We start from the raw sequence: 27466 nt of genomic DNA, 5'->3' as shown, positions 1-27466 counted from the left end.
ATTTGAAGTCCCACGGAGTGAAAGAGAGAGGTGATAATTTGAATGCTTCCTTCTGTTTCTGTCTTTGTGGTGTCTTTGAGTAGGCAGTCGTCTAAGTAAGGGAATATCAGTATCCCCCTTCTGTGTACATCAGCTGTTACTACCGCAAGTGTTTTGGTGAATACTCTCAGTGCAGTTGAGAGGTCGAATGGTAGCACTCTGTATTGGAAATGTTCCTGTCCTACTGTGAACTTTAGGGAGTGTCTTTGAGCTGGATGGATTGTAACGTGAAACTACGTGTCTTGTAGATTGAGGGCTGTGTATCAGTCCCTTCTTCCAGCATAGGAATGATTGAGCTCAGAGTGGCCTGTGGGTGTGGATGAATTTGTTGAGTCTCCTTAAATTGAGGATGGGTCTCCATTCCCCGTTTTTCTTTTGGGTCAGGAAGTAGTGGGAGTAGAATCCCTTCCCTCTGTGTTGTGATTGACCCAGTTCCACTGCACCTATTCACAGAAGGTGATCCCTGAAGACGAATAGGGAAGGCGGGTGGGTAGGAGGCATAGATGTAAAAAGGATGGTATAGCCTGGTTGAATGATCTCTAAGATCCACTGGTCCGAGGTGACGGAGGCCCAGTTGCTGTAATATGGTCTGAGTTGGAGCCCAAAGATTTGGGTACTGGTCATTGACACTGGTGCTGTGGGGAGGTCGTGCAGACCCTTGACCAATGCTTCAAAATTGCAGTTTATTTGGTGGTTGTTGGGACGCCGCTTTCTGTGACTGGTTCTGTCGACGTCTCTGTGTTCTGTTTCTTTGGCCCTGTGCTCATATGGTCTCTACTGGCATTGAGACATGCTGTCTCTGCTCTTGTTGTAGGGCTGGTACCTTTGTCTCCTGTTAGGTGGTGTGTATATCCCTGGGTCCGTAATGTTGCTCGACTTCATCAGTTTTTAGGAAAAGAGCTTGTCTCTGTCAAAAGGCAGATCTTCCACTTTGTGCTGGAGCTCTCTAAGGATTCCTGAGGGGTGAAGCTATGAGGCCCTTTGCATTACTATAGCTGTTGCCGTCGTGCGGGCTGCTGTATCTGCTACATTGAGGGCAGCCTGAAGTGCCAACCTGGAGATAAGTTGGCCTTTGCTGACAATGGCCCAGAACTGGTCTCTCTTCTCCTCAGGTGTGTCCTGCGTGAAGTCCATCAGTTTGTTATAATTGTCATGGTCATAGTTTGCCAGTAGCACTGTGTAGGTTGCTGTGTGGAACTGTAGTGTGGCCGAGGTGTAGACTTTCCGTCCTAAGAGGTCCAGTCTCTTCCATTCCTTGTCCTGACGTGTGGTCTTATGTTGTTTGCTCGGTTGGTAGGCTGCATTCATCACTAATGAGTTTAGAGGTAGGTATGCAAACAGGAATTCCATGTCCTTATTTGGCATGTGATCTTTCTTGTCTGTGCATTTGTTAGTTGGTGGGATGGATGCCGGAGTTTGCCACACTGCATCTGCGGGTTCCAGAAGGGCATCACTGATTGGAATGCCAATTTTTGATGAAAAGGAAGTATGTAAAATCTTTAGGAGTTGGTGTTGTGTCTCCTGAACCTCTTTTAGGGGGATGTTTTGGCTCTGGGCCACCTGCCTAAATAGCTCCTGGAAGTGTCTGAAATTGTCAGGGGCCCACGTAGGTGTAGGTATGGCCATGTCATCTGGGGAAGATGAGAAATTGTGTTCTGGTGACTCCTTGTGATTATAGTTGTCGTCCCTCCCTTCTTCCTCTTCCTGAAGTACCTCAGAGGGTTCAGGTACTGATGTTGTTGCTGACCTTATGGGTTTCCTGTGCGCAGACACAGGTCTCTGGAATTGGGCCCTGAAAGCTGCCCATGGGTCCAACTGTGGTCACTGGATAGGGAATGGCATGGGTGGGCACATCCATGGGTTCACGAGTCATGTTGGTAGACTCTTGCTTGTCTGTCCTTTGCGATTGTATTGGTGGGTAGTGTCCGCTGAGGAAGAATGTCCCGAGAAGAAGGTTGCCTCCCCTTCTTCTTCCTCCTCATCGTTTGAGAATGGCGGAACGATGAGGGAATGAGGCTGCTCAGGTGCCGTCAGTACTGGTGAGTCTGCAGTGCCAGGTAGTGGAGAGCCAGGTGCTCATGTAGTTGGCATCTAGAAGAGTTGAGTGAGGAGGAGTTGATGCCATAGATGCCGACTTCCCCTCTGCCTGAGGGGTGCTCGAATCCCTCCCCCACCCCTGGCCCCGCCTCTGCCCCACCTCTTCCAGTCCCTCCCGTGCCCTCACCCCACCCCCATTCCACCCCTTCCCCAAAGTCCCCACTGTACTGCCGGAGGTGCCTGGTGTATCGAAGGTGCTCACTCTTGATAAGCTCAGCCCCGATGGCAGGGATCTCGCCAGAGATCGTTTCCTTTTTAGCAGTTCATGGCTTGGTGAAGACAAGGCCCTTTTTCTTGATTTCTCTGAAGAGGAGGCATTCGCCCTGTCAATGGAGACCACCCCAAGGGAGCCACATGTTGATGCTGCTGTGGACAATCGGGATTTGTCCATCAAGATTAATTTTAGACAGAGATCTCTATCTCTCCTGGCTCTAGCCTTTAGGCTGTTTCAGTGAGTGCATTGTGAGGAATGTGCAATTCCTCGAGGCAGCGGACACAAAGTGAGCGTCCATCCGAGATTGGCATGGCATCATTACAAGACGCACATCTTTTAAAAGCTGGGATCCAGGCATTTTTAAAAGCGTCCCTCTTTGGGATTTGGGGATGAAATTAAAGCAAAAACATGTTTTTTTTCAAACTAACTAGCTACGATATTACTGCTATGTTAATCTAAGACTAACTAGAGTTAATTAAACTAACGACAATCTAAAACTACATTTTTGTATAGTTCATAAGGACAGTGCTAGTGGACTCTGTCTCAAGCTGAGGATGGTTGAGAAGGAACCTAGGGAGTCAGGTGTGCGCGTGCCAGAAGAGGCGTCAGCGGTGTCACAAGACAGCTACTGCGCACATGCATCCCAACCAGACGCTGCTAGCAAAAATCTCCGATTGACGGCACTGGGACACACCACCACCTGATGTGGGGCACCCACAGGGAGAGCACTCGAAGAAGAATGGAAGGAACAAGATCACATTTATAAAAGGAGGAAATCAGTGTAGTCCCTGAATTTTCTCAGTAGTGGTCAGCAACATGGGAACAGTATATGTAGGGCAGAATCAGGGTTCCAGAGTTGATGAGCAGACTGATTATGGGAGGAAAAGAACCTAGCATAGAAGGTGATGTTAAAAGAAGGTGTGTGGGGGGGATTTTAAAGTGTTTGAGTTACAGCATATATCACAGGCATTTTGAAAGTACAACGCTGAGACTCTGGAGTCAGAATGTAGCTGTGTCAGTGAGGAAAGGGAAGAGAAACCACTGAAAACAACTGTGCTGCTTGCCAGTGAGGCAGAGTCAGTTAAAGCATAGTATTGAGAATGTTTGTGAATAGCATTGTTTTGCAGACAGAACAGGAGGTGAAGGAATCAGGAAAAGGGAAGACGGGGACAAGAAAAGCAGGACATAGAGATGAGATAAATGCAAGGAGTGGGGGAACAGGAGGAACTGGAAGTATTAGTACATAATTTAGGTTAAGACTTTACTGACATCACAAAGACTTGGTGGGATAAACTCATGACTGGAATATTGCTAGAGGGTAATAGCTTGTTCAGAAAGGACAGGCTGGGAAAAAGGGAGGAAGTGTTGCATTATACAGTGAGCATACCTACACTACTCCTGGGGGAATTCCGCCCCCGAAAATTAAAAATTCTATGCCAAAAAGTTAAAAATTCTGCACACAATATTTTAAAATTCTGCAAATTTTGTCAAAATAACACTATATAATCACATCAGTTTCAATTATTTTGGTAATTTATTTCAAAATACCTGTCAGTAACTATATCAACAATACAGACACACACAAAAATTCCCCCAGGAATAGAGAGTTAAAAAAACCCCTAGGACAACCCAGTTCCTGCTTCTCTGCCTCTTCCTTCTCCAGAGGCTAGATGGGGGGGCCAGACACTCACACCCCTTTCCCCCCCAGAACCCAGCTGCATCCTCCCCCAGCCCAGACACGCACACCTCCTACCCCCAGAGCCCAGCTGTGGGCCCCCCGGCCCAGACACTCACATCCCCCACACCCGGGGGTCAGCTGCAGCCCCCCCCACCGACACTCACATCGCCTCCACCCCAGAGGCCAGCTGCAGCCCCCCCGCCCCACCCAGACACTCACATCTCCTCCCCAGAGGCCAGTTGTGGGCCCTCCCAGCCCAGACACTTGAGAGGCCAGTTGCACCCCCTCGACCCAGACACTCACAGACTCTACCCTCCTAGAGCCCAGGGATCCAGTAGGAGCAACAGCCTCATGCTGGGTCCCGGGCTTGCACAGAGTTTCCTATGTGCCACTGCCTCCTTCCTACAGGGCATGTTGGGAACTGCAGATGCTGGGAACTCTCCAGTTCCCTCCCCCTCTACCCGGCATCATCTTCTATGTGCGAGCTGGGCTCTGCCAGGTCCAGCAGCCTCTAGCGGTGGCCAACATCTCTGCAGCCCATTTATGTGGAGGGGGAAAGAAATTCTACACACCCAACATTAATTTCTGCAAAATGCTGCATTGTGCAGTGGCGCAGAATTCCCCCAGGAGTAATACACTTTGTTCTAAGCTGCAGAAGGAGGTAAGAGGCAGTCAGATTGAAAGTTTCTTGGTAAGGATGAAAGGGGGAAAAACCAATGACATCACAATAAGGGTCTACTATACACTAACAAACCAAAGGAAGAAGTGGGTGAGGGATTTATAAAACAAACAACAGAAATGTCTACAACACAAGACCTGGTAGTAATGGGGGATTTTAACTACCCAGATATCTGTTGGAAAAGTAATATGGCAAAACATAAAATTTGCAGTAAGGTCTTTAATTGTGTTGGGAACAACTTTTTGTTCCAGAAAGTGGAGGAAGTAATCAGGGGGACAGCCATTTTAGAGTTGATTCTGACTAACAGGGAAAAATTGATTGCAAATCTGAAGATGAAAGGCAATTTGGGTGAAAATGATCAAGAAATAATAGATTTCATAATTCTAAAGACAGGAAGGAATGAAAGAAACAGAATAAGGACAATGGAGTTCAAAAAGTAGACGTTAAATTCAGAGAACTGGTAGGTAAGAGTCCCACGGAAAGAAAATAAAAGGGATAAAAGAGTTCAGGACAGATGGCAGTTTCTCAAAGAAACAATATTAAATACACAATTGTCAACTATTCTGAAGCAAAGGAAAGATAGGAAGAATAGTAAGAGGCCAACATAGCTCCATCAGGAGCTCTTTAGTTACCTGAAAATCAAAAGAGAGTCTACAAAAAGTGGATACATGGACAAACTGCTAAGGAGGAGTAGAAAATGATAGCACAAGGAAGTAGGGACAAAATCAGGAAGGTTAAGGCACAAAATGAGTTACACCTGGCAAGGGACATAAAAGGCAATAAAAAGAGGTTCTTTAAATACATTAGGAGCTTGAGAAGGACAAAGGGAAGAACAGGGTCTCCAGGGTCTCCACTCAGTGGGGAAGGAGAGCTTATAACTGATGATGTCAAGAAGGCCGATGTGTTCAATGCCTACTTGGCTTCAGTCATCCCTAAAAAGTTTAATGATGACTAGATATGCAACACAATTAATATTAACAAGCGGAGGAGAAAAACCAAGCCAAAGTAGGGAAAGAATAGGTTAAAAAATATTTAGGTAAGTTAAATGTATTCCGGTCAGCATCCTAAGGTAGTTAAGGAACTAGTGTAAGTAATCACAGAACCGCTAGCAATTATCTTCAAGAACTCATGGAGGACAGGTGAGGTTCCAGAGGGCAGGAGAAGGGAAATCATAGTACCTGTCTTTAAAAAGGAGAACAAAGAGGACCTGGGGAATTACAGATTAGTGAGCGTAACTTCAATACCTTGAAGGATACTGGAAGAAATTATTTATCAATCAATTTGTAAGTATTAGAGAATAATTGGGTGATAAGTAATAACCAGCATGGATTTGTCAAGAACAAATCATGCCAAACTAACCTAATTTCCTCCTTTGACAGTGTTACTGGCCTAGTGGATAGAGGGGAAAGCAATAGGTGTAATATATCGTTATTTTAGTAAGGCTTTTGACACGCAGTCCCTCATGACATTTTCATAAGTGAACTAGGAAAATGTAGTCTAGATCACATTACTATAAGTGCACAATTGTTTGAAAGATTTTACTCAAAGAGTAGTTATCAATGGTTTGCTATCAAACTGGGAGGGTATATCTAGGGAAGTCTTGCAGGGGTCAATCCTGGGTCTGATATTATTCAATATTTTCATTAATGATTTGGATAATGATACTGGTAAGTATGCTTAAAAAATTTATGGATGATACCAACCTTGGAGGGGTGCGAGCACTTTGGAGGACATAATTAGAATTCAAAAGGACCTTGACAAATTGGTGCCCTGGTCTGAAAGCAACCTGATGAAATTCAATAAAGCCAAGTACAAAGTGCTTGGGCTACAAAGGAAAAATCAAATGCACAACTACAAATTGAAGAACAACTGGCTAGGTGATAGTACTGCTGAAAATGACCTGGGTGTTATAGTGGATCACATATTGAACATGAGCCAACAATGTGATGCAGTTGCAAAAATGGTTAATATGATTCTGAGGTGTATTAACAAGAGTGTGATATGTAAGACATGGGAGGTAATTGTCCTGCTCTTCTTTGCAATGTAGAGGCCTCAGGTGGAGTTGTGTCCCCAGTTTGGGGGCCATACGTTAGGAACGTGGACAAACTTGAGAAAGTCCAGAGGAGAGCAAAAAAAAAATAGTAAAAAGTACAGAAAACCTGATGTGACGTTACTGACATAAACTGTGACCTTATAGATCACTGTTGTCACCACTGTTATATATTTGCAGCAAATATTGGACAAAGGTTGTCTCGTGAGGTGTCTATAAAAAGAATATGATTTGCTGGTTATGATTACGCTACCTGTATGCATGTATGGGGGGAGGGATAGCTCAGTGGTTTGAGCATTGGCCTGGTAAACCCAGGGTTGTGAGTTCAATCCTTGAGGGGGCCATTTGGGGAACTGGGGTAAAAATCTGGGGATTAGTCCTGCTTTGAGCAGGGGGTTGGACTAGATGACCTCCTGAGGTCCCTTCCAACCCTATGATTCTATGATCATTTTTGTATTTAAAGTTATAATTATTGGCTCTATCCTGACTGTATTTCAAACTTGTGCTATGCTTCTGGGTGACACCCCAGACAATGTGGCATCAGCACTGCCTAGCCTGCTTGATGGCCCATTAAGGACCATCAGCTATCCAACTGACCCACTGAGAGAAGGCAGATACACCTTGTGACTCAGCAAAGTATGCAGGGACATGCCTAGGGAGAGAACTCTTAAGGTTTTTCCATACCATGTGCTGGGTGGCTTGTGGTTGGAACAAAGAAAGCACAAGCCACATGGCAAAAGGACTATAAAAGGCAGCAGCAGCATCTCCATTTTGTCTTCAATCTTGTCTTCAAAGGACTCAATGACCCATCCCAGCTGTGGATGTACTCCAGAAACTTGATTTGAACCTGCAGTTTATTCCATCACTGCTACCAGCCTGAACCAAGAACTTTGTCATTACTGTATGGAATTGATTCCATTTAACCAATTGTAGCTCTCATCTATATTTCTTTCTTTTATGAATAAACCTTTAAATTTTAGATTCTAAAGGACTGGCAACAGTGTGATTTGTGGGTAAGATCTGATTTGTATATTGACCTGAGTCTGGGGCTTGGGCTTTTGGGATTACGAGAACCCTTTTTTCTTTTACTGGGGTATGGGTTTTCATAACCATTCGTCCCCAGGATGAGTGGCTCTGGTGGTGATACTGGGAAACTGAAGTGTCTAAGGAAATTGCTTGTGTGACTTGTGGTTAGCCAGTGGGGTAGAACCAAAGTCCTCTCTGGCTGGTTTGGCATGCATTAATAATAAAGGAACTCCAGATTTGGGCTGTAACTGCCCTGCTCTAAGCAATTTGTCCTGAATTGATACTATCAGTTGTGTCTGGCCTGAGGCAGCATGGTTACACCTGACCTATGAGGAAAGCTTAAAAAAACTGACCATATTTTAATCTTGAAAAAAGAAAATTAAGGGGGGAGGGGGGACCAGATAACAGTCTTTCAAATATATTAAGGGCTGTTATAAAGAGGACTGTGATCAATTGCTCTCCATGTCCACTGAAAGTAGGACAAGAAGTAATGAGCTTAATCTTTAGCAAGAGAGATTGAGGTTAAATATGAGGAAAAACTAACTAAAAGAGTAGTTAAATTCTGGAATAGGCTTCCAAGGGAGGTTGTGGAATCCCCATCTATGGTGAAGCAGAAAAAAATGCCCACAAGCATGGAAGGGGTTAAAGAGAGCCTTTGGGTCTAGCTAGCCCCACCTCCATTATACCTGCAGCCAATGCCAGGCCTGGAGGGAAGACAAAAGGAGAGAGCCTGGCTCAGTTTGGGACTGACTGGCGGAGAGGCAGGAGCTAGCTGCTTCCCTACCTGACTGAAGGAGAACTACCAGCCCAGCTGAGGCAGCCGCCAGGAGCCAAGCACCCTCTTCGGGCTTGTCTACATCAGAAAGTTGCAGCGCTGGTGAGGGAGTTACAGCGCTGCAACTTTGAAGGTGTACACATCTGCAGGGCATCACCAGCGCTGCAACTCCCTGTTTGCAGCGCTGGCCGTACTCCCGTTTTGTCTCGGGTGTAGAGGATCCAGCGCTGGTGATCCAGCGCTGGTAATGCAATGTAGACACTTACCAGCGCTTTTCTTGACCTCCGTGGAATAAGCAGGTATCCCAGCATACCTGAGGATACCTCTCTGGTAATCAAGAAAACTCCTCTGCCCTGTGCTCACCTGACCCCTCCTTTAAATCCCCCGGGAAATTTAAAAAATCACCTTCCTGTTTGCTCAGTCAGGCGTGGAGTGCAATTAATCAATGGTGTAGAGGATGAATACAGTGATGCTACTGGCGTTGAGGGGGACACCCCAGAGTCTCAGGACACAGGCAGCCAGGAGCTCTTCTCCAGCCCTGAGGAGACTAGCCAGTCACAGCAGCTGGAAGCGGACGTTGATGAGGAAGCTGAGGATCGTGCTCGTGGTAAGTAGATTGCAATGCTCTGTCCGTCCCCCACCCCCCCTTCCAAGCGTGAAACCTGCCCTGCGGTGTGCTCTGTCCGTCCCCCACCCCCCCTTCCAAGCGAGAAACCTGCCCTGCGGTGTGCTCTGTCCGTCCCCCACCCCCCCTTCCAAGCGGGAAACCTGCCCTGCGGTGTGCTCTGTCCGTCCCCCACCCCCCCTTCCAAGCGGGAAACCTGCCCTGCGGTGTGCTCTGTCCGTCCCCCACCCCCCCTTCCAAGCGGGAACCGTGTCCTGCGGGGTGCTTCTTCCTCACCGATCCCCCCTTCCAAGCGGGAAACCTGCCCTGCAGTGTGCTCTGTCCGTCCCCCACCCCCCCTTGCAAGCGGGAAACCTGCCCTGCGGTGTGCTCTGTCCGTCCCCCACCCCCCCTTCCAAGCGGGAACCGTGTCCTGCGGGGTGCTTCTTCCTCACCGATCCCCCCTTCCAAGCGGGAAACCTGCCCTGCGGTGTGCTCTGTCCGTCCCCCACCCCCCCTTCCAAGCGGGAACCGTGTCCTGCGGGGTGCTTCTTCCTCACCGATCCCCCCTTCCAAGCGGGAAACCTGCCCTGCGGTGTGCTCTGTCCGTCCCCCACCCCCCCTTCCAAGCGGGAAACCTGCCCTGCGGTGTGCTCTGTCCGTCCCCCACCCCCCCTTCCAAGCGGGAACCGTGTCCTGCGGGGTGCTTCTTCCTCACCGATCCCCCCTTCCAAGTGGGAAACCTGCCCTGCGGTGTGCTCTGTCCGTCCCCCACCCCCCCTTCCAAGCGGGAAACCTGCCCTGCGGTGTGCTCTGTCCGTCCCCCACCCCCCCTTCCAAGCGGGAAACCTGCCCTGCGGTGTGCTCTGTCCGTCCCCCACCCCCCCTTCCAAGCGGGAACCGTGTCCTGCGGGGTGCTTCTTCCTCACCGATCCCCCCTTCCAAGCAGGAACCAAGGCATCCCACTAACATGGGAGAATTTTAAGCAAAAGTACTCACCCCATTGCTAGACATGTCTTAGCTTTCTTGAACTCTACAGTGTTATGTGAGGTATGTGAGAGGGATGCTACCTACAGTTTCCAATGTCCTTCAAAAGTTGATAATAAACAATGATGCCCCTGTGTATTACATGTCTCTATCTCTATTTTTTCTAGACAACTCGAGTAATGCGGCTGTGTCACCGGCCTCACGTAGATTGCAGAATTTGAGGCGCAATCCTAGGAAATCAAAAGAGGAGCTGATCAAGACCGTTCTGAACCACTACAACAGGGAAAGTAGGAAGACTGAGGAGTGGAGAAAAAGTGTACAGGAATGGAGGCTGACTGAAAGCAGGAGACAGGAATTGTCTGCCAAAAGAATAGCCAGGCAGATGATGAGACTCCTGTCTCGCCAAACCAAGTCTTTTGAGTCTCTTGTAGCCATGCAGGCAAATATATACCGTGATAACCCACAGGCTTCCAAAAGCAATGTTCCTTGTCCCCCTGTGTATCCTCAAAATAGCTTTATGCAGCACCCAGTTCCTTATTATCATCAGCTGCCCCCAACACCTATAACATCACCTAGTAACCAAGATATGTTTAATTCTTACCCAGTGCACTCCACCCCCATCATTCTGCAGCAAAGTAATGGTGAGTTGCATCAGACGGTTACAATTGAGTAAAATAGGAAATAGTAAAACCTCTGAATGTACTGTGAACCACCCATACCCCCTTACCTGTTTTTTACTGTATGACAAATAAAAGGTTTTGGTTTGTATTTCTTTCCATATGTTTTATTGGTGATAGAAATGGTTAATTATACACAGCAAGGTAAAGCAAAGCACAACACATGCACCAAACATTACTGCTGGCTCTCAGCATCAAATTGCTCCCTTATAGCATCCCTAATCCTTGAAGCCCTTTCCTGGGCCTCCCTATTAGCCCTGCTCTCTGGCTGAGCAAACTCATTCTCCAAACGTATAACCTCGGAGGTCCATTCCTCACTGAACCTTTCACCCTTCCCTTCACAAATATTATGGAGGGTGCAGCACGCGGATATAACTGCGGTAATGCTGCTTTCCATCAAATCTAGCTTCCCGAACAGACTGCGCCAGCGAGCTTTCAAACGGCCAAAAGCACACTCCACAGTCATTCTACAGCGGCTCAACCTGTAGTTGAAACGTTCCTTGCTCCTGTCAAGCTTCCCAGTATATGGTTTCATGAGCCATGGCATTAATGGGTAAGCGGGGTCTCCCAGAATCACGATGGGCATTTCCACGTCCCCTACTGTTATATTGTGATCTGGGAAAAAGGTCCCGGCCCTAAGCCTCCTGAACAGGGCACTGTTCCTAAATATGCGTGCATCGTGCACCTTTCCAGGCCATCCAGAGTAAATGTCAGTGAAATGCCCACGGTGATCCACAAGCGCTTGCAGAACCACAGAGAAGTACCCCTTGCGATTAATATACTCCGATGCCAGGTGGGGTGGAGAGATAATAGGAATATGCGTCCCATCTACTGCCCCTCCACAGTTAGGGAAGCCCATTTCTGCAAAGCCATCTAAAATGTCCTGCACGTTACCAAGAGTCACGGTTCTTCTTGTCAGTGTTCGATTAATGGCCCTGCAAACTTGCATCAGCACCATTCCAACGGTGGACTTTCCCACTCCGAACTGGTTCGCCACAGATCGGAAACAGTCTGGAGTTGCCAGCTTCCAGATTGCAATAGCCACCCGCTTCTCCACAGAAAGGGCATCTCTAAATCTCGTGTTCATGCGCCGCAGGTTGGGGGCGAGATCATCACAAAGTCCCATGAAAGTGGCTTTCCTCATACGAAAGTTCTGCAGCCACTGCTCGTCATCCCATGATTGCAGGACGATGTGATCCCACCACTCAGTGCTGGTTTCCCGAGCCCAAACGCGCCGGTCCACGGAGCAGAGCACGTCTGTTATTGCCACTAGCATTGTACTGTCTGCATATTGATGCGATTCAGTACCATCGTCCGACTCCTCAATGTCAGTCACACGCACATTTAGCAGCCTAAGGATTAGATCCACAGTAAGGCGAGATGTGCTGGCAATAGTCATTAGTAAGGTATTCAGTACCTGAGGATCCATTCTTGAAAGATAATGCAGAAAAACCGCTTTAGAGTCACAATGCTGCCACAGTGCTCCGCATGTGTACCAAAGCAACGCTGGCCGTTGGAACAGGAACAGGAAGCAGAAAGACAATCACACTTCCTTCCCCTTCCCACAAGCCCCAGCGCCGCTGTGGGACGAGGTGCCCTGTGGGATAGCCGCCCACAATGCATCACTCCCAACAGCGCTGCAGTGTGGCCACATCTAACAGCACTTGCAGCGCTGCTAGCAGTAAGTGTGGACACTCTGCAGCGCTGGCCCTATACAGCTGTCCTAATACAGCTATAACAACCAGCGCTGCAAAGTTTTAGATGTAGACATGGCCTTTCTGGCCAAAAGAGACAGAGAAAGCGGTCTAGGAGCTCCCAGCCTAAGAGGAACCTGGGTGGCGAAAGCACAGAGCCCTTGTGGGGCTTCCGACCCCACCAAACTTACGGCTTCCACACCTGGAGGAACCTGGGACTGCAGCAGAACACTACCCAGTGTCCATGAGAGGGCACTACTAGAGACAAGCCACCACAGGAACTTGGATTACAGGGGCCATGCCCTGAAGGGGCAACAGTAGGAATTAGCCCAGTGCTGCGGATGTGGACTCCCTGCTGGGAGGTCCCCTACTCAGGGGTTGACTTACACAGTGCTCTGGGCTGGGACCAGGTGGAGTGGGAGGGCCTGGGTCCCCCTACTCCCCTTCCTTCAAGATTGAGGCACCTCAACCACAGAACAGGGGGCAGGAAATCAAATACTCCAACCACTAGGCTGACTGGTCCTCCAAGCCCCCTGTTATACCATCACTGAAGGTTTTTCAGAATAGGTTGGAGAAACACCTGTCCAGGAATGTTCTAGGTTGACTTGGTCCTGCCTCATTGCAGGGGGCTGCACTTGATAAGCTCTTAAGGTTCCTTCCTGCCCTACGTTTCTATGATTCTATGATTAAAAGCTCAGTAAATTCTGAACTAAAGTTTAAACTTTAAAGAAATCCAAAACAGTTTGAAAATATGGAAATGTAAGGTCACTCAAACACCTTTATTCCCACAATGATGCCAGCCTCCCTTCTTTGTTCCTGTCATATTTTGTAAGATTTGCTAGAGAGAGAGAGAGAGAGAGAGAGAAATCAAGTATTTGTTTTCAAAGGTGTGACACAAACATGCCCACACATACCCTGGCAGGTATATTACACCCATGTCTGACCAGCTTTTCAATATTTCACCCCAGGGTGGTGTTTGTGATCTTTGCCAAAAGCTAAGAACTAGCTGATTGTCATGGTTATTGCGTGACATTTGCATACAAAATAATTTTAGAGTCATGTAACATGTTGATATTGGGTTTCAAAACTGTTAAACTGAAGCTTGTCACCTGATTTGAGGTGGATCTTAGGGTTCACTCAATCAGCATTGACAAGAATGGACATCCGTTGAGCCAGCCTATATTTACTGTCTGGAACAGGTGTAGGCTTGAGGATTTAGAAAGACAAAAGAACCCTAAGAAAAGACTCTGATTAGGGGACCTCTTGGGTAAGAGGCAATAGTCTGTAACTGTATAAGACATGACAGAAGAACACAAGTTGTGATCCATTACAGAGAAGGCATTCTCGAGCAGGGGCATCTCTCATAAAAGATGGATTCCAGCTTTCTGGACTGGACAAGTGCTGTCGCAACTAACAATTGGGTGAGCTACACCTTTTTAGATAGGAAAAAATATAAGTTATAGAGTGTCTTTTAGGTTTTTCTTTTACTTGTTACCTTATGTTTCCAAACCCTTAAGCTTGCTTTTATTTTAATCTCTATCTTAAGATCCATTTGGTTTTACTATTGACTCGTCTAAAAGCCTTGTGCACAGGAGAGTGTTGTACTGAGATGAAACCAGAGAACTGAGGGGCACTGCCTCCAGCGACAGCACACTGGTGTACATTGCAGATGTCCAGAAGATAAGGGACTGGACACTTGAGTGTAACAAAGTGTATAATTTGCTAGGCTGCAGAGGGAAAGAGCAGAGCTTGCAAAGCATTTGTGTTGCCAGCAGTCAGTGGCTGGGGAGAGTCTCCCCAGGTGGCATAGACAGGTCTCCCTCCCACTGTAAGCAGGTGGTAGTGATTCACCCTGGACACCTCAAATAACCCTTAAAAGAGCTCAAAAGTGCTTTCAGAAGTCTGTATCCTATAGACCCCGGTATAAGGCCATACACTGATACTGTGTTAATCTATTGTATGATCCAGTGCCTACTGAACATAATGGCAAAGCTTCCGTTGACTTCATTTGTACAGTAGGATCAAGCCTTGAATGAATGAAACATTATGAAGTATAATAACTGTCAAATAAGCTTCGGGTTTTTGCAGTGTTGTTTCACTTTCATTGAACAAAATATTAGTTTTTAAATATAAATTGAGTATCTTTTGTAGCCAGTAGATGGCAAGCATTACCAGAAAGAGTAATATACCAAGATTCATTCCAGTAGCATGATTGCTGGATGAGCAAGAAAATGTAGCTAATTTTCCAGAATGTAACAATTAAATACAAAGTTTGTGTGACTAATGGTGGAAATAGAAAATTTAAAATAATAGTTAAATTTACTTGAAAGTACTTACATCTTAGTTTGTCTTGTATTTTCCCACCACACATGGTTGCTAACATAGCTTTAACTGAAAACACTGTCAACTTCCCATGGCCCTCACTGAAAAATAAAATACATGATAAATCATTACCATATGGAATGACAAGAACAAAAATATTTCAGGATCAGAAGAAAAGTTCATTTATGCCTTCCCTAAGTGCTATGCTTTATAAAACTATTTAACAGTTAAATAATGCAAAAAATGATAGTAACATTTAGCTTTGTCAATAAATTAGAACAGCTAACAAGTAGCCGATGACAAAACATGTTCTCTTGCAGAATTATGGGCATTCTGTGGATGAAGAGAGGTTTGCATTTGTTTTACCTGTCCCACAGCTACCTACTACATGGTGGTACCCGATTATTATGAGTCATTCCTTTCAGTTTAGAATATGCCCGTTTAATTACGTTTCTTGCTTCTACTGATGCCATTTCTCAGGAATTCCAACTCTTTATGGACCCTGACTGACACTCAGAGAAAGAGGTGGCATTCTAACAAAAAAGGTTAGGTAACAAGATATTCTGAACATTCTGAATAGAACATGAACAAACATAGATGGTTGTTATTCTAATTAAAGCCACCTAGACTGCTGCACTATCATGAACAGATGGCACAATCAGGCAACCATTTCCTAATGTCAGCATGAGAAAAAAAATGTACTAATTCCTTATAAAAACAATGGAAAGATTTTATTCAGTGATGTGCAAAAACAACTATTCTCATTAAAAAAAATCACAAAATGCTTTACAAGGAGGTAAAACACAAACAACATATAGTAACAGGGGATTATAGAGGCTATAGAACAGTGATCTCAGGATAAAGCCATTGTTAATGCTCAGTATGGAGTTAATTTAGTAGTAGTTGAACATAAATTAGGAGTACCAAGATCAAGTACATGAGACTGGATAAGCAATTAATAAATTCTGAGCACTATAATCCTAAATAAAAGATTGACTGAATTATCTACATCATACTGTGTGCTATGGATAATACTTTACAGATTTCTTACAGCAACTCAGAAAAGGTAAGATAATATACATGTGGAAGAGGAAACTTGGATCCTCTTCAACCATTTCCTTCTGGAGAGGAGACTCCATCTCTTCTAGAAATAAGATTTCAGAAGGATTTCAGAAGAGGAATGGGGGATTGGAGGCAGTCATTCTGGATGATGTGCAGGACCCCATTATCAGATTTTCTGTTCCCAAGATGGTAGAAAATAGACCAAGTGATCTCTAAAGGGAGAAAACTAAATGTACTTGGTTCTGTACTCCCAGCAGACCCACCAAAACAGAGGCTGGAAGGCTGAAGATTGTGGCTGCCTCGAGAAAAACATTTCAGTCATCTTGTTTTATTTCTGTATTGTCTCTTACCAGCTTGTTGAAGAGGCTGCCTATGAGACACTGGTATTTCATCTGTGCAAAGGAAGATAGAAAACATATTGTCTTGATACTTGAAGCCTCAAAAAAAGAGCCTCCTCTTGGGCAGGGAGGTTGGGTCAGCCATACAGCTCTCACAGCTGACCTTGCCTCCTTAGTGTGCTGTAAGGTCAATTTTATTGCTGAATATTCTTTCTTCCTCGAAGATCACAAATTTGAACTGGGCACCCACAGAAAGACTAGATGAGTTCAACGATGAATGTCTGTAAAGAGGCTACAAATCTTGCCTTCAGCCTCTGAAGGTAGCATATGACATTTTTGATGCAGTGGCAAGTCTTTTTTTCCTTGGGCAACATCCTTAGCCAGCTTCCGCTGGATATTTGGCAATTGGTCAAGAAAAGGAAGGAGCTACATAGCTTGCCACCTCAATACACAGAGCTGACCTTCCTGCCAAAGGCGTCCAATCTTCTGACTTCCCTGTCTGGAGGGGCAGAGAATGAAGTTCTCAGATTTTGCTGTGATAACTAATGCATTTGCAGGAGGATAAGCAACAGAACTGAACCTGGAGGCCCTGGTATAAAACAACCATCCATCTTTTGCCTTTGCAAGCATGGTAGTAAGGGATGCTAGATGTGCCCTTTTAGATAAAGAGCATTATCTCCTTTTTTTTCTGGACTGTAGGATGTTGAAAAGTCTTCACTTTACTGCTGGGACAGATGGGGGCTACAGCAGTAGGGCTCCAGCCACCACGTTGTGGAACTGTTCTGAAGTCAACTCTGGCAGGAGATCAACAGCCCAAGTTACCTGGGGAGATCATGTCTGTGTCCCAGGATCATCCTGTTGAGATGTGACCTAATCTATGTGCTCAGAGTGCACGTCAGAGGTGTTAGCCAGAGATGTTGATGGTAGCAGGGCTTCTGACTGGAGTTGGTAGCATTACTGTAGGGCGTGTACCCGCTGAACACTTGGGAGAAGAGGGATAACTGCAAGAGGAGATGATCTTTGTGTGTGCCTATGAACATGTTCTCCACAGAAAGTCCACATCAGATCACAAGGGACCTCTCCCCAAGGAGGCCTACAGTGCCTTTACAAGCAAGTTTTATGGGAACTAGGAGAAAGATTTGTCCTCGTTTCAAGCCTTCTGTTGCAGGAGTCATCAGGAGAGTCCTCAAAGCACAACTCTGTGTCAGACCTAACAGTAACTGTCCCCACAACAAAGGGCTTGAGACTGCTAATCTGGAAATTAAAAATGGCAAAGAGTTCTGTGGCACCTTATAGACTAACAAACATATTGGAGCATGAGGTTTCGTGGGTGCTTAGTAAAAGTGTGAATTGAACTCCATGTAGCTGTTCTATAAACCTCTACTAGAAGAACATATTTAATAAACCTATAGCATGTGTCTCTGCACCGGTAGAATGTGCTCTAAGCCCTTCAGGAAGCAGAATACTTACCAGTTTATATGCTTCTTTAATATATAGTCTCATCCATTTAGATAGTTTGAACATTAACAGCTCGGCTCTCGTTTTTCTCCTTATATAAGAGAATAACAGATTGTGAGACTGTCAAATGCATAGGTCTGTCCAAATAGTATGCTAGAACTCTTCTGGCATCCCATGTATGCAATTTGTCACCCACTCAGTTCTGAGGTTTGGGAAGAAACACTGGTAAAAACTAACTTATTGTGATGAAAATCAGAGACCACTTTAGGCTAAAACCTTGGGTGAGTACTCAACACTACTTCAACTTTATGAAAGACAGTAAAAAAGCAGCTGCCATTAATGCCTATAACTTAGTTGCTCAACTCATGGAGGTGAAAGCTATTATAAAGGCTGTCTTAAGAGATAAGTGGGAGAAATGTATAATATCCCATAGGTTCAAATGCGTAATGTCAATTTATGTAAGCACTAAATTTAAATCCCAAGAAAGTACTCAGTCTCTCACTGGTGGATATAAATTATTAAGACCCTTTAAGAATCTCTTAAACACATCATGAGCCAATACCAATTTACTGTCTCAGAAATATGGTATGCTGAAATTGTGGCTAGATGGATCCTAAGAGGACAGAGAAACAACTGACCTTTAAAGGTATAATATTCTAATATACAACTAATAAAAATTTAAATATACTAATATTAGGTGCAGTATATGTATCCACATTACATCAGTTAACCCACAATAAAAGCCTTTTCCAGTTATGATAACAACATTAGTGTGTAGACTCTTTCCTTGAATTAGCCAGAACATTTTGTAATTCTAATGAACAAGACTGTTCTAACAATCCTAGAGTCTTTTGGCCCAAGCAATGAAGTGATGAAAGATCTGAATGATACACCTTCCCTTGCTATTGTGACAAGTCTGGTACTAATGGTAGGAGACTAAGAATATGCACCTTCCCCTGTACCTGTGAACTGAGTCTGGATATCACTGCTATCTGGACCACAATGGCACTATTCGGATCATCTTGGCCACGTATTTTATTTTATCTATCACCCTCTGGATGGGATGGAACAGTGGGAATGCTTCACTGCCAACACTTCTTGTAACAGAATTGGCTGAAACCTATTCTCCCTCTCCTTCTTTGGTTGCATTGCAGACATGAAGGGGCCGCCTCCCAAGCATACAAAACATTAGGCACTTAAGATATGGATCCAGAAGAGTCCCAGAGTGGTTCCTAACACATAAGTTGGTCATAGTCGGAAGGAACTTAAGTGGCTGGAGCATCACAGCATTTCTATATTCTTGCCTCAGAATGGTCACTGAGGGGAGGGCTGAGGGAGGCATGTGAGTGCTCCAGTTGGCACTACTAGCTAGGGTTCCACTATTCAGGATGCAACAGTCACAGCATCCTGACACCCTGGCACCCCATTATTCATCACTGTCATATAATTAGGATAAGTTTTACACAAAGTATGCCCTGTGAGGTGTCATTCTAAAAGTCTTGATCTGCTAGACAGTAATATCTCATTAGATTGTATGTGCTATTAAGATATGTGAAGTTATGAAGTTTGGCTATGTAGGTGTTACTGAAACATGTGAGATTGAAAACATCCACAAGCAGCCTTTAGGTACAAGAGTAAAAAGGTCAAACAATGTTAATGGCTCCTTGAGGAAATGCACACAAGCACAAGGATTACCCCAGGAACTATGTACAATAGAAACCTCTCAGAGATAGCACTACACAATGGGAACTGTTTGACCCAGGTCACAGTAAGAGAGCTTTCCAGTAAGTGGGAAGAAGATGTAAAAGGGGGAAATGACATCATGATGGTACCTCACTCTCCCTAAAACAACACACCTGGAAACAACAGAGGAGCAAAGACTGAACTGAGGAAGTGATGGCGGGCTAAAAGGATTCTAGGCAGTGTATGAAAACCTGGGAAACCCAAACTGCAAAGCAAAGGCAACTTGTGCCTTAAGAATCTGCCAGCCTGTTTATCACTCAGGGTGAAAATTTGCTAATTCATATCCTACCTATCTAGTATGCTAAGCTCAGTTTGCATTTTTGTTTATTTACTAGGTAATGTGTTTAGATCTGTTTGCTATCCTTTATAATTACTTAAAATCTATCTTTTTGTAGTTAATAAACTTATTTTATGTTTTAATCCAAACCAGTGTGCATTTGACTAAGGTGCCTGGGGAAAATCTCAGCTTGGTTACCACAAGTGTGCCTGGTCCTCTTCATATTGAGAGAGAGGTGGACCCACATACTTGCCAGATTTGACCAAGGCAGGATGGTACTGCTCTGGGGTCCCAGGCTGGGGAGCTGGTTGTTGTCACAGCAGCACAGTGTGAGAGGGAGCCCAGGCTGGTGGGTCAGAGGGCTTAGTGGTACCCCAGTTCCAGGTGACACCCTGTGGGGAACCCGTCACACATCCATTAGTGGGAATGTGCAGAGGACACCTGAAGAAGAACCAGCCCCTCCTCTGATTCTCCTAAGTTCAATGGGCACTGGAGTAGGGTGTCAAGGAGAAGGTACTGGAAAGTCAAATACAGTACCATTGGGGTCAACTGGAACAGACATCATGCAGTTCTGGGTTTGGTGAAGCTTCTTTTTGTGGTGCTCTCTGAGGAGTATTTTTCATAGCCCTCTCTTCTCTTTATGCTTTAAATGAGCACAGGAAGCACTGGGGGTCTGGGGGAGTCAGCACTGGCAGGCAAGATATGAATGGTCTCAGAGAGAGCTTTTTGTAATTTGTTCTTGACACCATAACATCAGAACTGGTGTCTGGGAGCATGGGACAACTGTCCTGGCACTAGGTATTGAGGTCTTGGCTGGTATTGAGGATGAAGCGTTGGCACTGGAATCTTGAACCTTGGATAGCTTCCAATTTGAGGAGTGTTTTTACACTGACCAGAGACATGCAAATAGGAGCCACAGGCAATCTTTGGTGCCATGAATGTCTCAACCAAAAGAATAACCCCAAAGACCTTCTCTTTCCCCACTATTAGGATGCAGAGCCTTCTCAGATCCCACTTTAACAGGTGGTATCAAAGTCAACTTACGCAACTCTGAAGTAGTGTGTTTTGCTGCCAGTAGAGACTGGTCCAGGTATGGCACAAAGCCCCAGCCTGGAACTTTAACTGATGATCCCTATTGGGTCATGAAGTCAAGGCAGCCAACCAGACATCAGATCTGACCAGGGTCAGAATGGTCTACCTCTGCCAGGCAGAACACACACCAGGAAAGAGCTCTGAACTATTTATAGCTAGGAAATTATCTAAGAAAGCTAAAATACCAAGCTATGTATAAGAGAAAAAGTGTCTTCATTATCTGGCTTGGTGAGATATGGGCACAGTTCTGAGGTTCCTTATATCCTCAGTCCTAAGCAGACAGAAGGAAGTGAGGTGGCTGAGGCTCCCACCTCCTTTAAATAGCCCTGAGCTATGATCATTCGGTGCCATAAGGTAAGTACACAGCTTTCTAGAAGGGTCCAAAACACTGACATGGGCTCTTGAGACCTCATTAGTGGGAACATGAGGAAGTGGTAGATACGTTGTCATAGGAATCTTTCACATGCTTAGTTCCATTATGGTTGAGCTTTAAGAAATTTTTTTGACCTTGGAAATTGAAAAACTGATCAAGGGAATGAGTCCCCTGAGAAAATGTTGGGGTTTACTGATTTACTTCAAGAGCAGGCTGTTCAGATTGGCTCAAGGCCACTTATGTTTCACTCCCACACCAGGGAGAGTTTTGAAACTGGAGTTTTATTAAATTCAGAAATAAATAAAACAAACCAATCAAAAGTCACCCCTGGTTGCACAAGCCCCATTGCCGCCCAGTCCTTACAGAATACAATTCTGCTACTGCAACCAGAGTTTTTCCCTTTGCCCCTTTCAGCAGAACTTCAATTCTTAAAGGGACAAGACACAGGTAAACTCACAGATTCCAAGGCCAGAAGGGAAAACAGTAATCATCTAGTCTGGCATCCAGTATAACACAGGCCACAGAACTTCCCCAAAATAATTTCTAGATCAAGTTCTTAGAAAAATATCTAATCTTCATTTAAAAATTGTCAGTGATGGAGAGTCCACCATGGCCTTTGGTAAAATGTACCAATGGTTAATTGCACTCACTGTCAAGAATTTACACCTTATTTCAAGTCTGAATTTGTCTACCTTCAACTTCCAGCCATTGGATTATGCTATGCCTATGCTACACGGAACAGCCCGTTATTTGTTCCCCATACAGATACTCAAAGACTAATTAAATCACCCCTTAACTTTCTCTTTGTTAAGCTAAAAGGAATGAGCTCCTTGAGTCTCTCTCTCTAAGACATGTTTTCTAATCCTTTAATCATTCTTCAGAGGGGTGGCCGTGTTAGTCTGGATCTGTAAAAGTGGCAAAGTGTCCTGTCGCACTTTATAGACTAACGTACGTATTGGAGCATGAGCTTTTGTGGGTGAATACCCTCTTCCATGCATCCGACGAAGTGGATATTCACCCATGAAAGCTCAGGCTCCAATACGTTTGTTAGTCTATAAGGTGCCACAGAACTCTTTGCCGCTTAATCATTCTTGAGGCTCTTCTCTGAACCCTCTCCAATTTATCAACATCCCTGAATTGTGAGCAGCAGAACTGGATGCAGCATTCTCGCAGCGATTTCACCAGTGCAAAACATAGAGGTAAAATAATCTCTCTACTCCTACTCAAGATTCCCCTGTTTATTAATCCTACAATCTTATTAGCTCTTTTGGCTACAGACTCACACTAGGACCACAATGTCTATCCCTGACATTCCCGTATGAGTGCTATTGTCCCCCCTCGTAAATGTAATATCATTCCAACACTTCCATTAAAAACACAAAACATATAGTCCAGGGGTTCTCAAACTGGGGGTTGGGATCCTTCAGGGGGTTGCAAGGTTATTACAGGGGGGTCGTGAGCTGTTAGCCACCACTTCAAACCCTGCTTGCATCCAGCTTTTATAATGGTGTTAACTATATAAAAAAGTGTTTTTAATTTATAAGGGGGGGTCACACTCAGAGGCTTTCTATTTGAAGTGGGTCACCAGTACAAAAGTTTGAGAATCATAGAGTCCATCCATTTGACTACTTAGAAGTAATCCATGTATTCCACAAGCTCATAACTGTTATTCCCTATTGACAGTTCGGGCCTCTCTTGTGTCACAAGTTCTGGTACTAATGGTGAAAGTTTCTGCATTGCTCTTCAGTTCATTTCACAAAGCAGAAAGTTTACGCAGCAATTTTAGTTCCACTATACAACTAAATAATCAGTTTTGAACACCTTAAATCCCCAAAGATTTTCATACCGTATAAACAAGGATACAATTCTGTGACTTGAACAGATATCTGTGACTTCTTTGGCTTCAGCCCTGGCCAGAGCAGTGGAGCTGGAGCAGCGGCCTGGGCTGGGGCTGGAGCAATGCCTGGGGACTGAGCTGGAGCTGCCCCCAGGGGGCTGGAGCAGCAGTGATCAGTCCCCACCACCAGAGCAGCAATGGGCCTGGGGTAGCGGTTAGTCCCCTCTTCACTGCCTCTGTTATTTTTAATGAAAGTCAGGGACAGGTTGCAGGCCTCCATGAATTTTTGTTCACTGCCTGTGACCTATCTGTGACTTTTACTAAAAAATACCCATGACAAAATCTCAACCCTATTGACTCTCTAATATTTCTTATATTATCAGTGGCTTAACCATATAGCTCCAAGAGACAGTGCATGTGTCAGGCTATTCAGAAAATGTATTAAATTAACATAAGTACAAACTATCCAGTACTATAAAACACTCGATATAGAGCAATATCCATACCATAGGTCAATATCACTTCTTTTATCAATATTACATCAGTCTTGTATAGAAAACAGGATAAGGTACAGGAATAGGCACGTGGTATGACATGTGACAACCCGTGGTGTATTCACCAGTCCAACAGTTGGATTTAGATATTGATAAGTAGGTGTCCCAAATATTCATATGTCAGAGTCTGAGGGCCTCTTATCTCTCTAGTCAGACGATCTTGAATGTCAGTGGATTGTTTTGATGATCTGCCCTCTTGTGTACTGCTGGTTTCAGGTTTCTTGGCATAATCTGGCATTCATGTATTTCAGTGCTTGGTGCAAATGTTACATCAGTTTGATCAGCAGTTTTCAAATTTACAGGATTATCATCATCCTTGTTTCCCAATCACAGATTAAATGTTTCTGCTTCTGGATTCAGAGTCTCCGGGCCATGGGCAATATCTGGTACCATTACGTAATGTCGTTCATCTTCACTCTCAGTATCAGAATCACTGGAGTTCAAGTTCCAGTCCCCATTTTGATCTCTTATTGCACTAGTTTGCCTAGTTCTCTGTGTTGTCTATTGTGTGCTTTGGAGGGTAGTGTAATCTCCAATGGTAAGAAGTCACAGGGAACAAAAAGATTGTGGAGAAGAACTCTACCAGGTTCTTCTCCATCTTCTGCTTTTACTTCAGAGACTGGACTATCCTCTTTCTTTTGAAATACTACCCGAATATTATTTTTCCAACAGGATCTTAATTTGCCTGGTCCCCATCTCTCTGAAAGATTCAGTACAAGTATTCTGTTACCTGGCAAGAGGGCAGCACGGTGTACTTTCTGGTCATACTGATTCTTAACATGAGCAGCAGATTTTTTTTAGAACATTTTGATGCCTTTTTATAAGTTTCTGAAATGTTGTCTCCAATTCTCAATGTAGTCCCCAGGTCAGAGTTTATAGATAGATCAAATGTGAGATCAATTGGCAAATATGGTCATCTTCCATGTAAAAAATACAAGGGTGCAGCCCCATTTCATGTAGTTATAGGCATAGATTGCCTTCTTAAAGGAGTTCTGACTATTAGACTTTTGTCTTTCTGGCAAGGTTTTCAACATAGCCAGCGGAGGTCAGTTCAGCCTTTCTACTTGTCCATTGCACTGTGGGGTTGGGTTGCATGAGATGTTTCAGTTTTACATTAGTGCTGTAACTTTCTGAATACATTGTTTTCCAACTCTGCTCCTCGGTCATGATGGATGGGATGGGCAATGTTATGGGAGAGGACAACAGCAAAAAAGGAAGGTTGGGAAAGGAAGGAATAGCTAAGGGGGCGAACAATATGAAATACTATAGATGATGTTCCAAAAAATATGGAGCTTCTAATTAACAGTTGGAACTCTACAGTTGTCATTCACAGATTCCACAGAGACAAAAACTTCTGCCTAAAGAGAGGTATAAGTCTAATGAACATGTTCAACCCCTGTTGCAAGAAGACTGCCAGGAGGGGACTAGGATATATGTTTAAGGGTCCAAACCAAACCAAAAGAAAATGCTGCACTCTGAACAGACAACTGTGGTCTTTCTTTCAGACAGAAGATTAGGCGTTAGCCCATTCCTTGGCAAACTCTAGGTGGGGTCAAGACTTAATATCAAAATATATGTTACATTAACATGGTCTTATGCACCAGAGTTAATCAAGAGACTGCATGTACATAAATTTGAGAGTCTATCATGCAATTTCAAAGCAAACTCATACTACCATTAGGTTAATGTTATTTTCTATTTTAATTAGCATTCACAAAAAGGATTGGCCACAATATGTCCCAGGAACCAAACATGGCCGGCCTAAGAGCCCTCATGCACAATGTGGCTGCCCTTTAGCTTTAATCCCAATAAGTGGCCTGTAGAGACAAACAGGTCCCAGCCGGCAGTGATTCATCTTGCACAAGAACAAGATTTTAAAAGATGGATCACTGCTTGCCGGATGTGTAAATCTCTGTAGACACCACTATATTAAAGATGTGCAATCTGCTCCACTTTATAAAATTTAGGAGCAGCCCTTAAGCACGGTGTGCCCAAATAAATGAACTAGTTTAAAAAAAGGAATTCAGCTGGAAGAGTTACTAACCTGTCATATGCAGCTATCATGAAGTTGAGGAGAAGGCTGATGGATTGCTCCACACTGATCTGGTGAGTAGAAGGAAGGCGTTTATTTAGCTGGTAGTAGATGGATGAAATTATCGTTTCCAGTCGAGAAACACTGATCTCTGTGTTGTGATCCAATGTATTAAGGCCATTGTCTCGGAAGGCTTCAATCATATTCCAGATATCAACAAGATGAACTAAAAGTAAAGAAAGAAATTAACTTATTTTTTGTAACGTTCAGTTTTACTCTCTACACACCACTTTTGGATAACATGTTAATCTTTGGTATTTTAAAAAAGCAGAATCCATCCTCTAAACATACTCTAAAAATTCAGAAAGGAGGGAAGAGGGCATCCTATTAAAATCACCAACGTGGAGAATAAATCATATTCCTCACAACGCGTTTAGTCACAAAAATCTCACAAGAAAACCTTTCAATTGTCAAAATCGGGCTATAGTGAACATTTAGTCTAACCATGTTCTATTAGGCCTTTAAGAGCTGTTAAACTACAGTATATATTCCTGAAAAAAAAAATTAAGACTGCAAAGTGAAGCACTTAAAAGTGAGGAAGTGTTTTAATTTTTTCCCATTCTAAACCATAACTGTTCTTCATTATGCTTTATAGCAAAGTCTAATTATTGGGACATATTTTAGATCATGCAGGCAACCTTCGCTTTGACATTTCCAAACCTGAATGCTTTTCTTAGAGTTTTTAGGAAAAACAAAGAAACTCCATTATATGCAGATATTTCACAGACACCAACAGAGTATTCTATGCTGCAAAATATGTGGCACTCCAAGAGGCAAAGGTTCTTATGGACCATTGCTTCATTGGCGCTTGCACCCTACTCATTGAATACACATTTTTGATCATTGAATGATATGGCTTTGCAGTGTCTTGTCTGTCTCTTTCCACAGTAGCCTTCTAATAAAGTACAGAGCAAGTCAGGGTTCCCTTTATAAACATCACTTCAACCATTCTACTTCCTTGATCGTGTCATTATGACAGGTACCTTCAGCAGTGGTGCCTAATCCATTATTGTTAGTGTCATATTTGTACTGTTATGCTCATAGACTCATAGACTCTAGGACTGGAAGAGACCTTGAGAGATCATCGAGTCCAGTCCCCTGCCCTCATGGCAGGACCAAATACTGTCTAGACCATCCCTAATAGACATTTATCTAACCTACTCTTAAATATCTCCAGAGATGGAGATTCCACAACTTCCCTAGGCAATCTATTCCAGTGTTAAACTACCCTGACAGTTAGGAACTTTTTCCTAATGTCCAACCTAAATCTCCCTTGCTGCAGTTTAAGCCCATTGCTTCTTGTTCTATCATTGGAGGCTAAGGTGAACAAGTTTTTTCCCTCCTCCTGATGACACCCTTTTAGATACCTGAAAACTGCTATCATGTCCCCTCTCAGTCTTCTCTTTTCCAAACTAAACAAACCCAATTCCTTCAGCCTTCCTTCATAGGTCATGTTCTCAAGACCTTTAATCATTCTTGTTGCTCTTCTCCGGACCCTCTCCAATTTCTCCACATCTTTCTTGAAATGCGGTGCCCAGAACTGGACACAATACTCCAGTTGAGGCCTAACCAGAGCAGAGTAAAGTGGAAGAAGGACTTCTCGTGTCTTGTTTACAACACATCTGTTAATGCATCCCAGAATCACGTTTGCTTTTTTTGCAACAGTATCACACTGTTGACTCATATTAAGCTTGTGGTCCACTATGACCCCTAGATCTCTTTCTGCCATACTCCTTCCTAGACAGTCTCTTCCCATTCTGTATGTGTGAAACTGATTGTTCCTTCCTAAGTGGAGCAC

The 27466-nt window shown here is 44.3% G+C and overlaps 1 protein-coding gene and 1 long non-coding RNA gene across 17 annotated transcripts in view; both read right to left on the bottom strand.

The window, feature by feature from the left end:
* The window catches only part of DTNB (dystrobrevin beta), a 382151-nt gene that overhangs the window by 301662 nt on the left and 53023 nt on the right, over positions 1–27466 (bottom strand). For 14 of the 15 annotated variants that reach the window (XR_007773779.1, XR_007773778.1, XR_007773777.1 and 11 more), the window contains 2 exons: positions 25621–25834; positions 14858–14943 (listed from right to left, as the gene is read on the bottom strand). Coding sequence is in view for 12 of the 15 variants with exons in the window: in XM_050948808.1 (XP_050804765.1) it covers positions 14858–14943; positions 25621–25834 (300 nt within the window). In the remaining 3 variants the exon portion in view is untranslated. Of the gene's footprint in view, positions 1–14857; positions 14944–25620; positions 25835–27466 lie in introns of those variants that run through there. The other variant, XM_050948819.1, reaches the window with a different exon arrangement.
* LOC127048889 (uncharacterized) lies at positions 9192–10619 on the bottom strand. Of its 2 annotated transcripts, none has more exons than XR_007773784.1 (3): positions 9906–10619; positions 9748–9800; positions 9192–9379 (listed from the first exon to the last, which is right to left on the bottom strand). It is a non-coding gene; the product is annotated as an uncharacterized LOC127048889 (long non-coding RNA). The 2 variants fall into 2 exon arrangements; XR_007773783.1 differs by lacking the exon at positions 9748–9800 and adding an exon at positions 9538–9642 and having other exon boundaries at positions 9192–9484.

This window comes from Gopherus flavomarginatus, chromosome 4 (assembly GCF_025201925.1).
Source record: "Gopherus flavomarginatus isolate rGopFla2 chromosome 4, rGopFla2.mat.asm, whole genome shotgun sequence".
Classification (NCBI taxonomy): domain Eukaryota; kingdom Metazoa; phylum Chordata; order Testudines; family Testudinidae; genus Gopherus; species Gopherus flavomarginatus.
This window is presented reverse-complemented; position numbering and strand designations above follow the sequence as displayed.